A 19,680-nucleotide genomic window follows, 5' to 3' on the forward strand; every position below is an offset into this window, starting at 1 on the left:
AGCCGCGCCGGTGCAGTATCTGGCCCTCCTCCACCCGCAGATCCGGGCAGAGGCGCTCCGGTGCTCGCCGCGACCTTGTCTTTCGGGGTCAGGGACGGGGTGACCCGTGAGCACCCCCCAGCGGCTGTCGGGCTTCCTGGGAGCTTGCCAGGCCGCTCCAGGGGGCGCCCCTCCTGCGACTGAAGCCTGAAGAGGGGCACAGCTGTTTGGCCCCGAAATGGCAGAGAGCGAATCGTGGGCAGCCCCGTTAACAACAGCTTATTCCCTAGAGGAAAACATGGTCAGGACCCATGAGGTCGACTCCTGTGAACAGTTAGATTGACAGGACGTTTCCTGCAATGAGAAGGTGCTGTTTGCAGTGGTCGGCAAACTCCTTCGTCCACAGAGCCAAATAGCAACAATACAACGATTGAAATTTCTTTGGAGAGCCCAATTTTTTAAACGTAAACTTCTTCGAACGCCACTTCTTCAACATAGACTCGCCCAGGCCGTGGTATTTTGTGGAAGAGCCACACTCAAGGGGCCAAAGAGCCGCCTGTGGCTCGCGAGCCGCAGTTTGCCGACCACGGGTTTAAGAGGAGCAAGCTGCTCAGAGCGGAGCACAGCAGCGCAAGTGTGATCCTGCCCAGCGAGCTCTCCCCGGGAAACCGCCGGCGGGCCTGCCGGGCACGGGCGGCGGCGGCGGCGTCCCCGATTCGTTATGGGTTTTGTGATTCTCCAATGTTTGAGAATAAATATGCCTTTCTCCATATTCAGAAAAAAATATTTACTCTTCTGCTGAAAAGTGTGAAAGTGAAATTCTTCTGTGGAACCCTTCCCGTTACACGGCAGAGAGGCCACGCTAGCAGGTGCTGGGGGACGGGGTGGGGGAGGAGGACGCTGCGGTGGCCGGTGACGGTGGAGGCGGGACCAGTGGGCGGCCCTGGGAGGGGGGTCTTATTTCAGCGGTCAGCTCTCTCTACGCCGCCGGTGGGGGTCACTGCCCCTGCACGTTCTCCCTCCGGCTGAGAGTGGATTTAACCCGGGCTGGGAGTGGGGGGAGGAGGGACCCGGGTTCTCTGGGGGGGGTGGGAGCCAGAAGCTGCTCACGAGGAGGTGGGTGTGAGTTTGCAGATGCGCAGCTGCAGAAACGGGAGCCTCCACAGCCCCGGTTTTGCTCAGGGGACCACGTCCACCGTCCATCGTGGGAACAGGGTCCGCCTTCCCGGGCGCTGCCTCGGCAAAGGGATGACTTGCCTAAACGCAACCAGGAAGGTCGGGATGTGACTCGGTTTACACAAGCGGGTGGCCAGAGATGTCCCGCAGCGCCGGCCTGTTCGTTCTCTCAGCGTCGTTCTCTGAGGGTGGACGTGGCTTCCGGTGACACAAAAAGATACGGATCCCAGGGAATACACAGCATCCTGGCCTCGTCCCGGCTGGCCTGGGAGGCGCGGGCCGGGCCGCGCGCTAGGAGGGCACGGGGGCGTCCAGCTGGCTGGCGATCCTCTGTCTGAGCTTGAGCAGGGCCTCCTGGAAATGGGGGTGCTCGTCCTTCACGTGGTCCAGGATGGCGCCGATGGTGGCCAGCCGGTGGTCCAGGCGCCTGCGCTCCTCCAGCTGCGCCGCCTTGGAGCGAAACAGGAACACGTACCGGCCGTCCTTCACCGCCTGCAGGTGCTTGAGGCGCGTCTGCAGGGTCACCAGCTCGGAGAGGTTCTTGGGTCGGATCAGAGGCGCGTGTCAGGCTGTGCGCTTTAAAAGGGGACACCCACCGCCTCCTCCACACACCCAGGCTGGAGGAGAAGCCAAAGGGCAGGGCCTTGCAGAAAAGGGACGCCTGGGGGCACCGAGCCCCCACGGCCAGGGGAGGAGGCTGGGCGGAGCCTCCCTGCGGCGTCCCAGAGGCAGGTGGCCGCTGGGTGCCGGGCCTGGTGCTGGATGCCTCCCTCCCCATCTCCGCTGACCAGGCCCAAGCCCTGCCTGGCCTTTCTCTTCTGCTCACGCCCATCCAGCCTCGCAGGAAACCCCACTGGGGCGGCTCTGAAATTCTCTGCACACCCGGATGGCTGCCCACTAGCCCCACAGCGGGCAATGGCCCTGTCCGTGCGTCACCGTCCTCCTTACGTACTGCGATGGCCTCACACGGGCCTCCCGTGTCCACCCTTCACCTTCTGTTACTCACTCAACCTCAGAGCCCCTGGTCACCCGCAGCCACACCCAAACCCTCCGACATCAGCCCGCCCCCTGAGAAAAGAGGCCAGAGCCGCGATCCTGCTCCCTGAAGGGGGGGGCCCCCGCCCCTCCCCGACACACCAGGCCGGCCTGCGGCTCCGGGGGCCCTGGGGCCGTCTGGAGCTCCCGCTCTACCCCCCCTGACCCCTCTGCCGGGGGTGGCGCCCTCCTGCCTCCTTTAAGCCCGACTCAGATGTCATTTTCTCCGAGCCCGCCCCGAAGGTGCCATCCCACCTCGCGATGCTTCTGCTTGTTTTTCTCCAGAGCACCAGTCACCATCTAACACGCGGTGTGCTTTCTCGGACTCCCGACTGTCTGTCCTCTCGCCCGCAGACCCGGAACCTCGGGGAGGGCAGGCTATGGTCTTTCTGAGCCGGCCGGCAGCCCCGGCTCCCGGGGCCGAGCCTGGACCGCGAAGGAGCCCGATGCGTGCGAGATGCACTTGGCGGGAGGAGGCCGTGCCCGCAGCCTCGTGGGCTGCTGCTGCGGGGCAGACCCCCGGCCCCGGTTCTCACGGTTCTGGGGGCCCTGGGGCCTGCCTACCTGTCGCTTGCGGGCCACGAGCTGCTCCAGGGTGGCCTCGAGCTCCGCGGCCTGGGTCTGCATGGCGGACAGCTGCGCCTGCTTCTCGTGCAAAGAGTCGCTCATGTGCTTTTGGCTCTCTTCCAGCTGCGCGATGCTGCTGCTCGTCTCCTCGGTGGCCTAGGGGACCCGAGGATCACCGGGGGCCCTGAGCCAGTCGGCCTGGGACAGAGGGAGTCAGGCCCCGCCCAGCCTTCCCTGCACACAGGGCATTCCCAGAGGGGAAGAGGGCAGGCCCCGCCCCTCAGGACCTGGGGGGACAGGGCGAGTCCCAGCTAAGCCGGTGGCGCAGACGGCTCCCCGCCGCTCCCAGAGGCAGGCATGGCTTGGGCAGCCCTGGCCAATGCCACCTGCCATGCTGGCCACGCGCCAGGGGGTCAGGGGGCGGTGTGTGGGGGGGGGCACGCCGGCTGTGGACAGGCCGCCCCAGCAGGCTCCCTACTTTGTGGAGGTCCCTGATCTTCCGCCGCAGCTCCAGCTGCTTGTGGTGGAAGTCCGACCGCGTGAGCACCTTCTTGTCCACCTTGCTCTGGCCCTCGGCCCGGGCGGAGATGGTCTCTCTGCGGGCGACGGCCAGCTCCATGTCCCGGATCATCCGCTCCTGCTGCTTCAGCAGCTGCTTGTGCTTGACCTGGTGCAGGAGGCAGAGAGAACCGTGGACCGGCCGCCTCCCGCACGCCCCGCCCCCCCGCCCCCGCTGGGGATGGAGCCGCCACCGGGCCTGTGCCCTGACCAGGGATCCAACCTCGACCTCCTGGTCGATGCTCAGCACTGAGCCACACCAGCCGGCAACGCGCGGCATTTACAATACCGGAGCCCAGCATGCGGAGGGAGGACAGACAGCGCTTGGTGAGATGCTGTGCGGGCGCCCGTGTGTGTCCGTGTTGCTCCGCAGGGAGTTCCGGGAGGACGGACCCGACATACGGGCAGCGTGGGGGACGGCACGTTTCACTTGAGCTTGGAGTGCGGGTCGCTGTGCTGGGCTCCCTCCCGGGGCCCCAGGACCCTCCTGCACCCCCACACCTTCATCCGGTGGATCTCCGCCTTCATGGCCCGGATCTCCTTCTGGCCCGTCTCCGAGTCCACCGAGGCCCGCATCTCCTTCGCCAGCTGGATTTTCTTCTCCCAAAGCAGGATCTGGTGTCTTTAAACGGAGAAGAGGCCGCGTGGAGCCGGAGGGTTCGGGAGCTTTCTTCCCAGAGTCCCTGAGCTCCTGCTCAAGGACCCCACCCCCCAAGGAGCAGGCGCAGGGGGCAGGGAGGTCAGGTCCGGCAGAGGGGGGCACAGTGGTCGTGTGTGTGTATGTGGGGGGGGGCCTCTGGCCTGAGGGCCCGTCTCTGCGACTGCGCAGTTGCTATGGGAGACCCTCCGCCTGCTTTCCTAGGAAGGCGCTCGAGGGACAGGCGGCACGTGCTGATGCCCAGGCCGGGGCGCGGGGCGCGGCTGTTATGTAAGAAACCCCCCCCCCCATTCTGGGACCAGCAGCCCGCAGTGCCGGCCAGCTGTCTCTGGAACCACCCAGGTCGGGAGAAACATCCGTGATGAGAGAGAAGCATGGATCAGCCGCCTCCTGCACGCCCCCTACTGGCAACTGAGCCCGCAACCCGGGCCTGTGCCCTGACCGGGAATCGAACCGGGCACCTCTGGGTTCAGAGGTCGGCGCTCAATGTCTGAGCCACGCCGACCCGCCGACCCAGGACGCTCCCAGGGGCCCTGCGGGGCGGGCAGCGGCACTCACTCGGCCTCCACCAGGCGGTTGAGGAGCGACACCTTCTCCTGGTTCAGCTGCTCCAGCCTGTCCTGCATCTCGATGGTCTCCCTCTCTGCAGCCTGCGGGGGGGGGGGGGGGGGGGGGGGGGGAGTGGCTGGGCGGCGGCGCTGGTGGACGAGGGGCCCACAGCCCTGCCCGCCCCTGCGGCCTTCCCTGGGGCCCGTGTGCCCGCCCTGCCCCTGGGGACGCGTGTGCCCGAGGCTATGCTCTCCCGCCCACCGGCCGGCCTTGGGGCCCCTGTGCCCGCCCTGCCCCTGGGGACGCGTGTGCCCGAGGCTATGCTCTCCCGCCCACCGGCCTTCCCTGGGGCCCCTGTGCCCGCCCTGCCCGGGGCGCGTGTGCCCGAGGCTATGCTCTCCTGCCCACCGGCCTTCCCTGGGGCCCCTGTGCCCGCCCTGCCCCTGGGGACGCGTGTGCCCGAGGCTATGCTCTCCCGCCCACCGGCCTTCCCTGGGGCCCCTGTGCCCGCCCTGCCCCTGGGGACGCGTGTGCCCGAGGCTATGCTCTCCTGCCCACCGGCCGGCCTTGGGCCCCTGTGCCCGCCCTGCCCCTGGGGACGCGTGTGCCCGAGGCTATGTTCTCCCGCCCACCGGCCTTCCCTGGGGCCCGTGTGCCCGCCCTGCCCGGGGCGCGTGCCGCCACCTTGAGCGCGTGCAGGAACTGGCTCTCGGCGAGCAGGTTGGCCTGCTGCAGGCCCTCGGAGCTGCTGCGGTTGCGGCTCAGCAGCACGTTGAGCTTCCGCAGGTCGTTGTCCAGGTCCTTCATGTGCCGCTCGATGTCCCTCTGCTCCCTCTTCTCCTGCTCGATCTTCTCTGTGGCGGAGGGACGCTGGCCCTGAGCCCCGCGGTCCGCCTGGCGCCCCATCACACCCCTCTGGGCCCGGGGGACAGGGGAGGCGTCCCCTCTGGCCGCCTGGTTTCCAAAGCCCGGCCCTTCGGGGACGTGGAGGGACGCGGGTGGACGTCCAGCAAGTGGGGGTGACGAGGGAGGACGTCCAGCAAGTGGGGGTGACGGGGGAGGGCACGCGGACTCCGGAGGGCGGGGCGGCGCAGGACCGCTGGGAGGAAACGGGGCGTTGATGTGCCGGGTGGAGGGAGCCCCGAGCTCTGGGCGGCACCCCAAAGGGCTGCGTGGCCGGGCTGACCTGCGATGACCCCGGGGCCGGGGACCAGGTGGGACCCAAAGGGACAGGTGCCTCCGCAGGTGGCTGTGGGGTGGAAGGTGCCAGGAAGGGTGCCCCCTGCCCCTCTGGGCACCCTGGCACGTGGAGACCCTGAGATGTAGACACAGCGGGGTGAGCCGGGGCCACGGGCGGGGGCAGAGGAAGGGCGCGCCTCCTGAAGCCCCAGCCCCGGGGCCCGGCGGGCGTCCCTGTGATTCCGGGGAGCCGCCTACCGTGGGCGGAGGCCACTCGATCCCAAACTTAACCAACGCAGCACATTTTCGCCCCTCGCAAGCCACCGTGACTGCGGCCCACCCGCCGGTCAGGGCCACGGCTCGGAGCCACACCCTGGGCCGCGTCGTGAGCATCGCTGGGGCTGCCTGAAGGCTGGCGAGAACGCAGCGAGGCCCTCCATGCCCCCCCCCGCCCCCCACGGCCCTGTCCCGCGCGGGCACCCGGGCCGGGCGCACTCACTCTCGGTCCTCAGCTTCTTCTGCTCCAGGATGCGCACCTCCTTGCTGAAGAGGCTCAGGGCGGCCAGCTGCTCCTCGCGCTCCTGCGCCGCCCGCACCATGTCCTGCTGGAGGCGCAGCCAGCCCACCTGCGCCTGCGTCACCTTGGCGCCCGCCTCGTCCAGCAGCTTGCCCAGCCTCTTGATCTCCAGCTCCAGCGGCCCCAGCTCTTCCCCCTGCGGGAGACCCGCCCGCGGCCAGGGGGCCTCCGGTGAGAGGCCTGCTCTCTGGGGGGGGGCCGAAGGCTGGGGTGACTCCTCAGAGGGCCGGCCCGTCCTTGGGTGCCCTCCCCCGCGGGCCCAGGCCGCAGGCCCCGCCCGCTGCGGGAGGCGGGTCTCAGCCAGGCCCCCGCGCGCGCCGCCTACCCCGAGCTCGGAGACCATCTGCTCCAGCTCCTTGTTGAGGGTGTTGATGAGGCCCTGCTTCCGCTCGATGAGGATGGTGCGCCGGGCGATCTCGCTCTCGCTGTTGCTGATGAGCTCGTTGACCTTCTGCACCTCCTTGTCCAGCTCGGCCAGCGTCTCCCGGTGCACGTCCAGCCGGCAGTTGGTGTAGGTGATGTCCAGCGTGGCCTGGGCGATGTCACCGTCGATCTTGGAGAGGTGTGTCACCTGCGTGACCGACAGCAGACGCGTCGCATCGGACCTTCTCTTTTCCCGGGAGGCTCCGGAGGGGCCCCCATTTCCTGGAGGTCCCCACCTGGTCAGGAGAATGGTCCCCACCTCCCGGGTTTGCCCTCTGTCTCCCCGACCCGCAGGGCCTCTCACAACCAGGAAAGGTAACATCGTTTCTCCTTAAACCGACAGTGGCCACATTGGGCGGAAATGTGTGAATACAGATGAGGAAATTGCCCGCTTTCCTGCCTCAGGCAGGTCACCACCAGGAACCTGTCCCTTTCCCCGTCTTTCCCTATAAATCCCTCCCCCCAAAACAAAAGCTGTGCCCTGACCCCACCTGCCAGCCCCAGGCCCTCGCTGCCCCCACAAAGCCTCAGCCCTCTCACCTTCCCCCCCACTCCTGCCCACTCCCAGTCCCCCTCCTCCCCCACTCCCCAGGCCACCTGGGCTCCTCCCCGGGACCCCAGCTGGCTGTCCTATAGGCACCCGCTGGCCGGCCACTTGGGTGCCTTTCCAGAACACCCCCCATTTCTAGGTCTTAAAGCCGGCCCTGTCCAGCCGGGACAGATGCTCCCAGCATCTCACCTCGCCACGCCCTGCCCCTGCAGTAACTCTCGGGCCCCTGCGTCCATCCCTTTCTTTGCCAAGACCTTCTGAGATCGCCAGGCCACCCCGGGGTCCTCGCAGTGCCCTGCCTTCCTCTCTATGCTGGCACTCACCCCCCACCGACCAAACAGCCCCCCCCCTCAACTCCCCGCTGTGCTTGTTGAGACACCGTGGCCTCCTTGGACGTCAGTACGGCTCCTGGGTGACCTGTCTAGACGCCACCCACCATGGATGCTGCCCCCCTTCTCCCTGGGCCCCAGCTCCAGGGCATGGCGCCCATTCACACTCGGGGTCCCCATCCCAGACAGCCCCCCCCCGCCCCAGCCAGCCCAGCCGGCCAGTTTGAGGAGACTCTTTACTGCCCTCTTCTGGACATGGATGGTACTAATGCATGAGTTTCCTGGGCAGCAGGGGACAGGGTAGGTTTGGGGCCCCGGGGCCCTGGGGCCTGGCCTTGGAGGTCTGAAGCAGGGCCGGGCAGGTTATTTCACACCCAACACACTCCTTAGCTTCTCCAGGGCACCCACTTTGCTCCCAGCTGGAGGTCTTGCTCCCAATTTCCAGAAAATGGACTGGCGGGACTTCCCAGATGTCAGCCAGGACGTCCAAGGAGATCCAGTGTTCCCAGCCCCGTGTCCCACTTCCTTAGGACAGCCGCCTCCTCCCGGTGTCGAGGAGCGGTGAGCAGCGGGCCACCAGGGGGGCCGCAGCCCCGCCCCCCGGAGGACAGGTGAGCCCGCCAGCTGGGTGGCAGGTCACTTCAGCTGGCTGGGCCTCCTGACCACACCCACCAAGACGGCAGGGACGGCTGACATTTAGTGAGCACCGCCTCTGGTCCTCCCCAGACACGGCCGGCATTTTAATAAGTAGTTAGACCTAGGCCAGCGGGGAGAGCATGGGCCTGTGGACTGGAATAGAAACATCAGTGAGAGAGAATCATGGACCCGCTGCCTCCTGCACACCTCACCCTGGGGACTGAGCCCACAACACGGGCCTGTGCCCTGACCAGGAATCGAACTGTGACCTTCTGGTTCCACTGAACCACACCGGCCGGACATAAAAAGTAACCTTACTGCCCTGACCAGTTTGGCTCAGTGGATAGAGCGTCGGCCTGCGGACTGAGGGGTCCCGGGTTCGATTCCGGTCAAGGGCATGTACCTTGGTTGCGGGCACATCCCCGGTGTGGGGTGTGCAGGAGGCAGCTGATCAATGTTTCTCTCATCGATGTTTCTAACTCTCTATCCCTCTCCCTTCCTCTCTGTAAAAAAAAAAATCAATAAAATATATATTTTTTAAAAAAGTAACCTTACTGAATAGGAAAGGTGCATTAAGAAAATGGGTTAGAATGGACTTAAAAACTGACACGTAATGAGAGCTAGGTTAAGGTGTGAGTACCTGTGTGCACCCACGTTTGCCTGTGTCCACGAGTGTGTCTGCTCGTGTGTGCCCGGGGATGTGCACATGCGTGTTCCCGTGTCTTTGGGTGCCTATGTTTACTTCGTTGCACATGTATGAGCGTGCGTGTTTGGAAAGGTTCCCAGCAGGAACTATGCCAGCCTCCTAGGAGGCTCACCCTGGCGGCGGGATGGCAGCTGCCCAGTCTGCGCGCACTGCCCTGTGCGTGTCCAGGCTTCCCGCAACCTGGGATCCAGCTTGCCACCCGGGCTCCTGCCCTTGACCCACATGGGACCCGGGACCCTTCAGTCCTCGGGTTGATGCTCTATCCGCTGAGCCACACCGGCAGGGCACAAAATTATGGCTTTTACAGCCGGAGAACCTGAGCCGTGAGCAGACACGCCCAGGCCCCTGCCCTCACCGGGTTCTGCTGCCTGTGGCCTGGCGGGTCTGGGGGGACCCCCCTCCCGTGGGCCCCGGGCGCCCCCTGGCGGCCGCGGTGGGAGGAGGCGGCGGCGCACCAGGTTGGTCTTCTGCTTCTGCAGCTTGAGCAGCAGCTGGTGGAAGTACTTGGTCATCTTGTTGGAGGTCGTGTGCTCCTGCAGCTTCCTCACGATGGCCGAGTCCAGCTCCCGCCGCAGGTCCAGCTCCTGCCGGATGGACTGGTGGACCGCCAGCAGCTGGGCCCTGATCTCCTTGTGCTCCTGGGGGGAGGGGGCAGTGAGGGCGGCGGAGGCGCCCCGCTGTGTGCGCGGTGGGGGGGAGGGGCCGCGGAGGCACCCCAATGTGCGTGGGGGAGGGCGGCGGAGGCGCCCCAATGTGCGTGGGGGAGGGCCGCGGAGGCGCCCCGCTGTGCGTGAGGAGAGGGCGGCGGAGGCACCCCGCTGTGCGTGAGGAGAGGGCGGCGGAGGCGCCCCGCTGTGCGTGGGGGAGGGGCCGCGGAGGCACCCCAATGTGCGTGGGGGAGGGCGGCGGAGGCGCCCCGCTGTGCGTGGGGGAGGGCCGCGGAGGCGCCCCGCTGTGCGTGAGGAGAGGGCGGCGGAGGCGCCCCGCTGTGCGTGGAGGAGGGCCGCGGAGGCGCCCCAGTGTGCGTGGGGGAGGGCCGCGGAGGCACCCCGCTGTGCGTGGGGGAGGGGCCGTGGAGGCGCCCCGCTGTGCGTGGGGGAGGGCCGCGGAGGCGCCCCGCTGCGCGTGGGGGAGGGCGGCGTACCTCGCGCGCCGTGCCCAGGGCGCCCTCCGTCTCCTGCAGCACCAGCTGGTAGGTGCCGAACTGGCCCTGCAGCGCCTCCTGCCGCGCCAGGCACTGCGCCGTGAGCTTCTGCAGCAGCCGGCCCTCGGCCTCCCCGCGGCGCAGCACCCGGGCCAGCGTCTCGTTCCGCTCCTCCTCCTGCACGATGGACCGCTTGTAGGCCTCCACCTCGCCGTCCGCCGCCTTCAGCTGGTGCTGGCACTCGCTGCCGGGGACCGCAGAGCCGGGTGAGCCCCGAGCGGGACGGCAGAGCCCGGTCAGCCCCCGCCCCGCGGCCCCGCCCGGAGGGAGCTCCGCGGAGACAGCCCCTCCCAGCAGCAGCCGGGTCGGGTCGTCTCCCTGATGCAGCGATGGAGCCACTCCCCATTCCCAGGCCGAGGCTCCACTCTCCAGGGGCTGAACCCGGAGGTCACCCTTCCATTCCCGGGCTGCGGGCTCGATCCCCAGTAGGGGGCGTGCAGGAGGCAGCCGATCAGTGATTCTCTCTCCTCATTGATGTTTCTCTCTCTCCCTCTCCCTTCCTCTCTGAAATCAATAAAAAAATATTGTTTAAAAATAAATAAAAACTCTTTCAAGGTTGTGATTATGGTGGGGCGGGCAGGGGGGAAGCTAGCAGACTGAGTAGGCCATCGGTCTGTCTCCCGTAGCCATGACGACACTCCTGGACCAGGCTATGGGGGGCCCTCGGGGACACCGAGCATTGGGCAATGGGGAGGCCACGGAGGGGCCCTCTGACCTGCGCTCTGTCCCCTGGGTAGCGAGTTTCCTGGGCAGCTGGTCCCTGCCACTCCGAGCCGGGAGTGGAGGCCTGGTTAGCCCCGAGCAGGTGAGGGACAGGCCACCAGGTATCCCTTCTGAGTCCCCATCAGCGGGGGGCGTTGAGTTAGGCAGCACCTGGCCCAGGACACCCCACCCCTCCCCACCCCACCCCGCTGGGAGTGACAGCGGGACCGAGGAGGGCCTGGGCCTCCCCCTCAGGGGAGATTAACCGGGATGGCGGCTGGAACGCAGCCAGGCAGGACAGCCCTGAAGCGTGGAGTCCCCACACAGGTGGCGAGACTTCGAATCAAAGGGCCGCCTTCTCTCCCGCAGAAAAACACCCCTTTCTCTCCCCCTCCGTTGCCCCTTCATCCTCCCAGGAAATCCGAGCGTGAACGCCGCTGCTCGGGGCCAGGGGAGTTTGAAAGGACAAAGACACCTCGGAGTCCCGGTGGACAATCTGAGCTTTCAGGGCGGAAGCGGGCCTGCAGGTCCCTCCGGTGGCCCAGGAGGCGGCTCACCTGGACCAGGGGGCCCCCACCTCCCCAGGCCCCACTTCTCACATGCCCACTGCTCTGTGATCCCTCGGCCTGGCCCGCCTGGCGCCCCGAGGCCGGCTCCCTCCACCCTGGGCCGGCAGCGGCAGCGACAGCGCAGGGCGAGGCGGGCGGCCGTACCTGAGCGCCTCCTGGACGGTCCTGTGAGCCTCGTCGCGGCGCTTCATGCCCACCAGGCACACGGTCCACTGCTGCAGGATGAGCTTCTTCTCCATCCTGATGGTGTCGATCTCCGCGCAGGCCTGCGGCGGGAGGGCCGGCTGGGCTCGGCTCCTGGCGCTCAAGGCCCCAGAAAGCACGCGGGGCCCCGGCCTTCCCCGACGGCTGTCCTTCCCTGCCGGCCTTGCAATCCTTGATCACAAAATTAACCATGGCTCTACAGACGCCTCGGACCCTGGCTGAGCCTTCCTCCACCCCGAGGGCTGGAGGCCCGGGAAGGAAGGGGCGGAGGGCCACCAACACTGATGGACACCTGGCCCCGCCTGACCCCCACACGTGGGCGTGGCCACGATGCCCAGGCACCGGCTGAGATGCAAAGACCTTGGCTGAAATAAGGTGTTCATTCTTGCACCAGTAAGCAAAAGGAAAACAAAATTACCCATCATGCCCCACTTGGAGGTTATCATTTCTCACACACGGGTGCTACCTCTGTGCGCGTGTGTGTGTGTGTGTGTGTGTGTGTGTGACCATGTTCTACATGTGGCTTTGTAACTTAGTATTAAAAAGTAGCGTTGCCCTAACCGGTGTGGCTCAGTGGATAGAGCATCCGCCTGGGACTGAAGGGTCCCAGGTTCGATTCCGGTCAAGGGCATGTACCTTGGTTGCGGGCACATCCCCAGTAGGGGGTGTGCAGGAGGCAGCTGATCGATGTTTCTAACTCTCTATTCTTCTCCCTTCCTCTCTGTAAAAAATCAATAAAATATATTAAAAAAAAAAAAAAGTAGCATATTGCCTGGCCAGTGTGGCTCAGGGGTTGAGCGTCGACCTATGTATGACCCAGGAGGTCACGGTTGGATTCCTGGTCAGGGCACATGCCCGGTTGCAGGCTTGATCCCCAGTAGGGGGCGTGCAGGAGGCCGCCGATCCATGACTCTCTCTCATCACGGATGTTTCTCTCTCCCTCTCCCTTCCTCTCGGACATCAATAAAAATACATATTTTTTAAGAAGTCATAACAGCTTTGGTTTCTAGTGCTGGCCACCGAATTCCGGGCTGCCCTGGGCCCCTCCCTCCCTGCCTGCACCCGGAGCGGAGAGGCGGGCCCTGCCTGGGCGGGAGGGAGGTTCCAGTCCTCCCCAGGGAGCCGCCTGGTGGCCAGGGAGCTGGCTGAGGGGCTGCCCAGCTAGCGGAGCACAGGGTCCCGCTGCCTGGGCGGCCTCAGCCTCTCGGGCTGTGGGAGGAATGACCCTACCGGCCACCTGACCCCACCTGGGTCAGCCAGACGCTCGGAGATGCCGACGGGGACCCGCAGCTCAGCCACCCGCTCGACAGGCACGTGGGCTGTGGGTGCCTCTGACCTCGCTCACGGCTTTCCTCAGCATCCGGGTCTCCTCCGCCTGGGCCCCGGACTGAGCCTCGAACAGGGCGATCTGTTCTTCCAGCTCGTGAGCCCGGCTGGTGAGCTGGTCCACGTGCAGGTCCTGCGACACGAGACCCAGGGCGGCTCTCAGGCACCGACCCCTGACCCCTGACCCGAGGGGGTGACCCCAAGGCTGGCCGTGGCCTCTCGGGGCTGCGGGCGCCCCAGGGCACTCGGAGGTGGGGGGAGAGCCTACACCTGGACTGGCGGGTACCTGCTGCTTCTTGTCCCGCTCGGCCCGCGCCCGCTCCGCTTCCGACTTCTTCACGACCTGCTTCATCACGTGGATGTCGTCCCGCATGTCCTGGTCGATGTTCTGCATGTAGAACAGGTTCAGAGCCAGGTGCTCCATCTCGCTCTGCAGCGCCGCCACTGCAGAGGAAGCAGGCCGGCAGCGGCGTGACCCGCCGCCCCGTCCTCCCGCCGCCCGCCCGCTCACGCCCTCGGCGGCTCCGCTACTGGGACGGTGGTCTCTCGCTGAGGGGCTTCTAACAGCTCTTTATGGACCAGCCGGCAGGGTGGGCAGGATTTGTAAGTGGCTCCCGTAACTCCGGGCCGGGTGTTCCTCCTGTGGTTACGGTCCCTCAGGTGGCAGAAGGGAAATGATCAGGGGGCCTGGCCTGAGCAGGGGAGCCTCGAAAAGCAGAGTTTTCTCCGGCTGGCGGCCGGAGAGGAGGAGAGAGAGATCCTCAGGGCGGGTGGGATGCGAGGAGGGGCGAGTTCCCCAGGGCTGGCTTGAAGGTGGAGGGGGCCGTGGCAAAGGGTGTGGGCTGCGCGCGCCCCGGCTGACGGCCAGCGAGGAAGCAGACCACAGTCCTGCAGCCACAGGAGCTGAATTCCACCAAGGACGTGAACGAGTCTGCAGGGGGTCTCCCCCAGGTCGCCCCACGAGATCCCTTGGGTTGGCTTGGGGATGCCCCAAGCAGACACCATGTGGGCCACGCCAGGCTTCTGCCCTACAGCACTGGGGGCAGATATATCAACGGGGGCTGTTTTAAGCCCCTAAGTTAGTGGCCATTGGTTACACGACAACAGAAAACCAGAACCGAAGAGTGGACGCTGCCATTTGAAACCCAGGTTTCAAACGTTCTCTTCTTCCTAGCTGTGTTGGTCTATTTTTTAAAAAGGATTTTAAAATTAATTTTTAGAAAGAGGAAGGGGGAGGGAGAGAGAGAAACATCAATGTGAGAGCAAAACAGCCCTTATCAGCGGCTGCCTGGGAATCGAGCCACAGCTTTCCGAGCTCCAGCAGGGGACGCCCCGGGGACGGGATGGCAGGGGACGCCCCGGGACGGGATGGCAGGGGACGCCCCGGGGATGCGATGGCAGGGGACGCCCCGGGGACGGGGTGGCAGAGGACGACGCCCCGGGGACGGGATGGCAGGGGACGACGCCCCGGGGACAGGATGGCAGGGGACGCCCGGCTGCCGGACCGGGTCTTACACTTTCTGCGCTCGTCGTTGGCGGCCTCGCAGGTGCGGGTGTAGAGCAGGCGCATGCGCTGCAGCTCCTCCTCCGTCTGCTGCCGGGCGCACGAGGCCAGGGAGTAGCGGTCGTGGCTCTTCTCCAGCTGCACCTGCAGGGCCGCCATGTGCTGCTGCACCACGTACAGGTCCACGCCCAGCTCCTGCCGCTGTGCCTGGCTTTGCTTGGAGGCCACACCCTGTGGCCCGAGAGAAGGCGGGTCAGGGGGATGGCCCACAGCTGGGTGGGGGGGCGGGCAGGGGGATGGTACACAGCCAGGGGTGGGGGGGCGGGCAGGGAGGCGGTACACAGCCAGGGGTGCGGGGGCGGGCAGGGGGATGGTACATAGCCAGGGGTGGGGATGGGGGGGCGTGGGCACACAGCAGGGGTGGGGATGGGGGCGTGGGCACACAGCAGGGGTGGGGATGGGGGGTGGGCACACAGCAGGGGTGGGGATGGGGGGGCGTGGGCACACAGCAGGGGTGGGGATGGGGGGGCGTGGGCACACAGCAGGGGTGGGGATGGGGGCGTGGGCACACAGCAGGGGTGGGGATGGGGGGTGGGCACACAGCAGGGGTGGGGATTGGGGGGTGAGCACACAGCAGGGGTGGGGATGGGGGGGCGTGGGCACACAGCAGGAGTGGGGATGGGGGGGTGAGCACACAGCAGGGGTGGGGGTGGGGGGTGGGCACACAGCAGGGGTGGGGATGGGGGGGTGGGCACACAGCAGGGGTGGGGGTGGGGGGTGGGCACACAGCAGGGGTGGGGATGGGGGTGGGCACACAGCAGGAGTGGGGATGGGGGGTGGGCACACAGCAGGGGTGGGGATGGGGGGTGGGCACACAGCAGGGGTGGGGATGGGGCGTGGGCACACAGCAGGGGTGGGGATGGGGGGTGGGCACACAGCAGGGGTGGGGATGGGGGGTGGGCACACAGTAGGGGTGGGGATGGGGGGTGGGCACACAGCAGGGGTGGGGGTGGGGGGCACGCACCAGCTCCATCAGCTCCAGCTGCAGCTTCTCCACCTGCCGGTTCAGGTAGCCGTTCAGTGCGGCCTGGAACCTCAGCATCAGGGGCTAAAGCGACAGCAAGACACCGGTGAGTGTCCCCCCATCCGGCCTCAGCCCAGCTGTTCTCCTGGGGGGCAGGGCGGGGGCGGGGCGGGGGGGCGGGAACGGCTTCTACCCTCCGTGCTCACACTTCCGCAGCCACAGGCTAAGGACTCGAGTCTGGTTCCAGGCACTGAAGCCCGAGTTCGTGTTTTGGCAAAAGGGCAGGGCAGGCGGGGCGGCGGTCCTGGCACCGCTGCAGGGCGAGGGCTGCCAGCACCAAGGGCCCTCGCCCTTCCCAGGCCGCCGCCATCCGCCTGCAGGCGAGTGCAGGGCTTTCCCGGGGGCTCAGCCCTCAGGCGGCCTTCCCTGCCTGCCCAAAGTCTCCCCTCTCCCCACCGAGTGCCCGGAGCCTGAGGCCAGCAGGCCCGGCTGGTTTGGGGAACATGAGCCTCCGAGGAGACCAGGCTTTACAAAGCCGTGAGCGGTGACGCGGGCGCGGCGCTGGGGCCCGGGGGCTGGAGGTGGAGGGCAGGGAGCGGCCCCGGGGCAGGTGAAGGGGCCGCTCTGAGCCGCCGGGCCCTCTCCCTCCTTACGTGGTTGGGATCCAGGACCACCAGCTGGGACACGTCTTCGTCAGGCTCGTCGCTCCCCTCGGACTCCAGCGGCTCTGCGACCCCCTCCTCGGAGAGGCTGAGGTGCTGGATCCTGTCCAGGAAGGAGGGCGGGGGCGCTGGCCTGGGGGGCGCTGGCCTGGGGGGCGCCTGGGACCCCGGGGCGGGGATGCCTGCGGCACAGACAGCATCGAGGAGTGAACGGAGTCCCGGTGAGGCCTCGTGCCACGTGAGGGGAGCGAGAGGGGAGCTCCCATCGGACGGGGCAGAGTTCTGTCTTCTTTTTTAATTGATTTCGGAGAGGAAGGGAGAGGGAGCGGGAGAGACATCAGTGATGAGAGGGAACCATGGCCCGCTGCCTCCTGCTCGCCCCCCCACTGGGGACCAGGCCTGGTGAGTGACGGAAAGACTCAGCGTCTTTGTAAGGACTGAAGAGGGAGGCGGTCAGCGCTCCACGCCTGCTCCCTCCCGGTTAGTGGAGTCTTTATCTCTAGATGCCCAGCGCGCAGGGAGTGACGTCACGGGCGGGGTGTCCCTGGCCCAGAAGGGACTGGGCCGTGGCTCAGCCTGGGCGCAGGGCCCTGGTACCTGGCTCCGGGGCCGAGGACTCCTCCGAGGTCAGGGACAGCTCGTCCGAGGATGGGATCTGGCCCCTCGGGCTCACCCGTGGGGGGCGCAGCGGGCCCCGCAGGAGGTCCTCATCAGACTCTGTCTGGAGCAAGAACAGCCGAGCCTGAGCCCACGGGGGCTCGGTCAGGGCGGGGTGACCGGGTTCCACTCACTCCAGGGCTCAAAAGTCGACATAATCTTAAAGGAATAGAAACTCGTTTGGACATAAGGATCACGTGTCCTGCCCGGCCCGTGTGGCTCAGGGGCTGAGCATGGACCTACGAACCAGGTCAGGGTTCGATTCCTGGTCGGGGCACAGGCCCGGGGCTCGATCCCCAGTAGGGGGCGTGCAGGAGGCAGCCGATCCATGATTCTCTCTCATCATGGATGTTTCTCTCTTTCTCTCTCCCCCTTCCTCTCTGAAATCAATAAAAATATATTTAAAAAAATAAAAGATCACGTGCCTTTTGCAAATGGTCAAAATGGAAACCGTCTATCCCATCTTCCTGGAAGGGTCGCTCAAGACCAGCAACCGGGATGCCTCCCGGGGAGTGACCACAGACTTGGCATTCGGAGCCCCGCCTTTGCCATGGGTACTTGAAGTGTACCCCAAGTCCCTCACGTCGGGCAACACCCCCCACGGCAGTACGTAGCACACGGGCATCAAACAGACCTGGGCTACTCACCGAATGGCTGAGCCTAAATCTGGAAGCATCCAGGCCCGGCCGCCACTCAGAAAAGCCTGCTGCCCGCTGGGCGGGCTCTGAGTCCGGGGCCGCGTCCCCAAGACTGGTGTCTGAATAGATGATCTCTGTGGAGCTGGCTTTCCCCTCGGGGGACACGACTTCCATGTCAGACCCCTGCTCCCCTTCCACCTGCTGCTCCCCTCCCGTCTCCACGGCGGCCGCTTTTTCCATTTCCCATTCGGGCGCGACTTCCCCCTCTTCTCCTTCAGGTACCACTTCCCCCTCTTCTTCATCAGGTGCCACTTCCCCCTCTTCTCCTTCAGGTACCACTTCCCCCTCTTCTCCTTCAGGTACCACTTCCCCCTCTTCTCCATCAGGTACCACTTCCCCCTCTTCTCCTTCAGGTACCACTTCCCCCTCTTCTCCATCAGGTACCACGTCCCCCTCTTCTCCTTCAGGTACCACTTCCCCCTCTTCTCCATCAGGTACCACGTCCCCCTCTTCTCCATCAGGTACCACTTCCCCCTCTTCTCCATCAGGAACCACTTCCCCCTCTTCTCCATCAGGTACCACGTCCCCCTCTTCTCCATCAGGTACCACGTCTCCCTCTTCTCCATCAGGTACCACTTCCCCCTCTTCTCCTTCAGGAACCACGTCCCCCTCTTCTCCATCAGGTACCACTTCCCCCTCTTCTCCTTCAGGAACCACGTCCCCCTCTTCTCCATCAGGAACCACTTCTCCCTCTTCTCCATCAAGTGAGACTTCCCAATCTTCTCCTTCAGGCACCGCTTCTCCATCCGGTGGGACTTCTCCATCGGGTGGGGCCTCCTCATAGGGCGGGACTTCCCCCGGGGCGGCGGCCTCCCACTCAGCGGCTTCTGCAGCACCAGCGGCTCCTTCTCTGGTCTGGTCTCCGGCGGTCTCCCCCGTGGATGCCTGTGGCTGCGCGGCAGGAAAAAAAATCAGGAAACAAAATATAAGGGGTCTGGTAAGGTTTTTTTCTTGTTTTGTTTTTATTGATCTCAGAGAAGAAGGGAGAGGGAGAGAGAGACAGAAACAGCAACGATGAGAGAGAATCATCGATGGGCTGCCTCCTGCATGCCCCCTACTGGGGACTGAGCCAGCAACCTGGGCCTGTGCCCTTGACCGGGAATGGAAACCCGGACCCTTCAGTCCGCAGGCCGTGGCTCTAGCCACTGCGCCAGACCGGCCAGGGCGAGGTTTGATCCTTAATAGGGTGATGATGCCGATGGAGACGCGGCCCGCACACTTCCGAGTGTCGCTGGGTTAGGGCCTATCTGCACGCGCTCGGCCACTTGGTGGTGATCTCTGCCCTTCATTAGAGGAAAGGAATTCCGAACAACTCAGGCCTCTGAGACCCACGGAGCCGGGGCGGGAGGGGGGGCCTCTGGGACAGCACTTTCTGGAGAAATGCTCCACCTCTCCCCGCAGCCCCTGGTGGACACGGGCCAGGCACTGGCCCCGCGGAACTCACCCCGTCGCCCGCGGGGGTCCCGTCCTCCTCTCCTTCCATGGCTGCGGCTCCTTCCCTCTGGGACCTGGTGGCGGAGAAACAGGCGAAGAGTCACGGAGAGCCTGCCTCCCCGGGTCCGCCTCCCGGCGTCCAGCCGCCCACTTGCTTGTTCCTGACCAGGTTTGTCACCAGCCCCAGCACTAGCGCTCCCGGCACGTGGCGGCAGTGCCACCAGAGAGTGTCTCCCCGAACGAAGGATGAACAACACGGTCATTGAAACACAGAGGAACAGCGCCCTTGGCGACGCCAGAAAGGTCACCTGACAGACACTTGCGTCTGTGACCACAGCGGGGAAATGCAAGCGGGGAAATCGCAGAAAAGGGAGGAGCCCTCCGCACACCCCGGGTAGGAGAGCGCCATGTCTTCCTTAAAATGCTTTTGCTTTTTTTCTCATTGAAAATGCAAGCTCAGAGCCGGCCCGGGGCTCAGTGGTTGAGCTTTGGCCCAGGAACGAGCAGGTCACGGTTCGATTCCCGGTCAGGGCACAGGCCGGGGTTGCAGGCTCAATCCCCAGTGGGGGGCGTGCAGGAGGCGGCCGATCCATGATTCTCTCTCATGGTGGATGTTTCTCCCTCTCCCTTCCTCTCTGAAATCGGTAAAAATATATTTAAAAAAATAAAGGAAGCATAAGAGAAGGGCCTGGTGGCACGATGGTTAGCGGACCACCATCTACCTGTGCTCAGGGCGTCGGCCCAGGGCGGCCCACTGCGGGGACCCCCAAGTCA

General features: G+C 65.7%; 2 protein-coding genes and 1 long non-coding RNA gene across 5 annotated transcripts in view; 2 read left to right on the plus strand and 1 right to left on the minus strand.

Annotated features, from left to right (window-relative positions):
- Positions 1-751: 751 nt before the first annotated feature.
- On the minus strand, positions 752-17,671 carry CCDC40 (coiled-coil domain 40 molecular ruler complex subunit). 3 transcript variants are annotated; one of them, XM_080678958.1, is made up of 18 exons: positions 17,422-17,671; positions 16,715-16,838; positions 16,109-16,299; positions 15,456-15,539; positions 14,443-14,662; positions 13,214-13,371; positions 12,938-13,060; positions 11,542-11,663; positions 10,067-10,310; positions 9,378-9,560; positions 6,604-6,849; positions 6,201-6,414; positions 5,207-5,371; positions 4,532-4,623; positions 3,817-3,937; positions 3,236-3,424; positions 2,755-2,913; positions 752-1,695 (listed from the first exon to the last, which is right to left on the minus strand). In XM_080678958.1, exons 1-18 carry the CDS (start codon positions 17,650-17,652, stop codon positions 1,325-1,327), a joined length of 3,237 nt encoding a protein of 1,078 aa, XP_080535084.1. In that variant the 5' UTR covers positions 17,653-17,671; the 3' UTR covers positions 752-1,324. The 3 variants fall into 3 exon arrangements, with proteins under 3 accessions (XP_080535084.1, XP_080535085.1, XP_080535086.1); XM_080678959.1 differs by having other exon boundaries at positions 5,207-5,376; XM_080678960.1 differs by lacking the exons at positions 752-1,695; positions 2,755-2,913; positions 3,236-3,424 and having other exon boundaries at positions 3,541-3,937.
- Positions 6,313-8,552, plus strand: LOC308253449. The gene is made up of 3 exons (XR_013961133.1): positions 6,313-6,449; positions 6,748-6,840; positions 7,045-8,552. It is a non-coding gene; the product is annotated as an uncharacterized lncRNA (long non-coding RNA).
- A 1,582-nt stretch (positions 17,672-19,253) lies between the features above and the next one.
- TBC1D16 (TBC1 domain family member 16) overlaps positions 19,254-19,680 on the plus strand; it is a gene marked incomplete at its 3' end in the record, with an annotated part of 60,914 nt that continues 60,487 nt past the window's right edge. Inside the window, exon 1 of the mRNA XM_080678966.1 lies at positions 19,254-19,300. The remainder of the gene's footprint in view (positions 19,301-19,680) is intronic.

This window comes from Plecotus auritus, assembly GCF_963455305.1.
Source record: "Plecotus auritus genome assembly, chromosome: 7".
NCBI lineage: Eukaryota > Metazoa > Chordata > Mammalia > Chiroptera > Vespertilionidae > Plecotus > Plecotus auritus.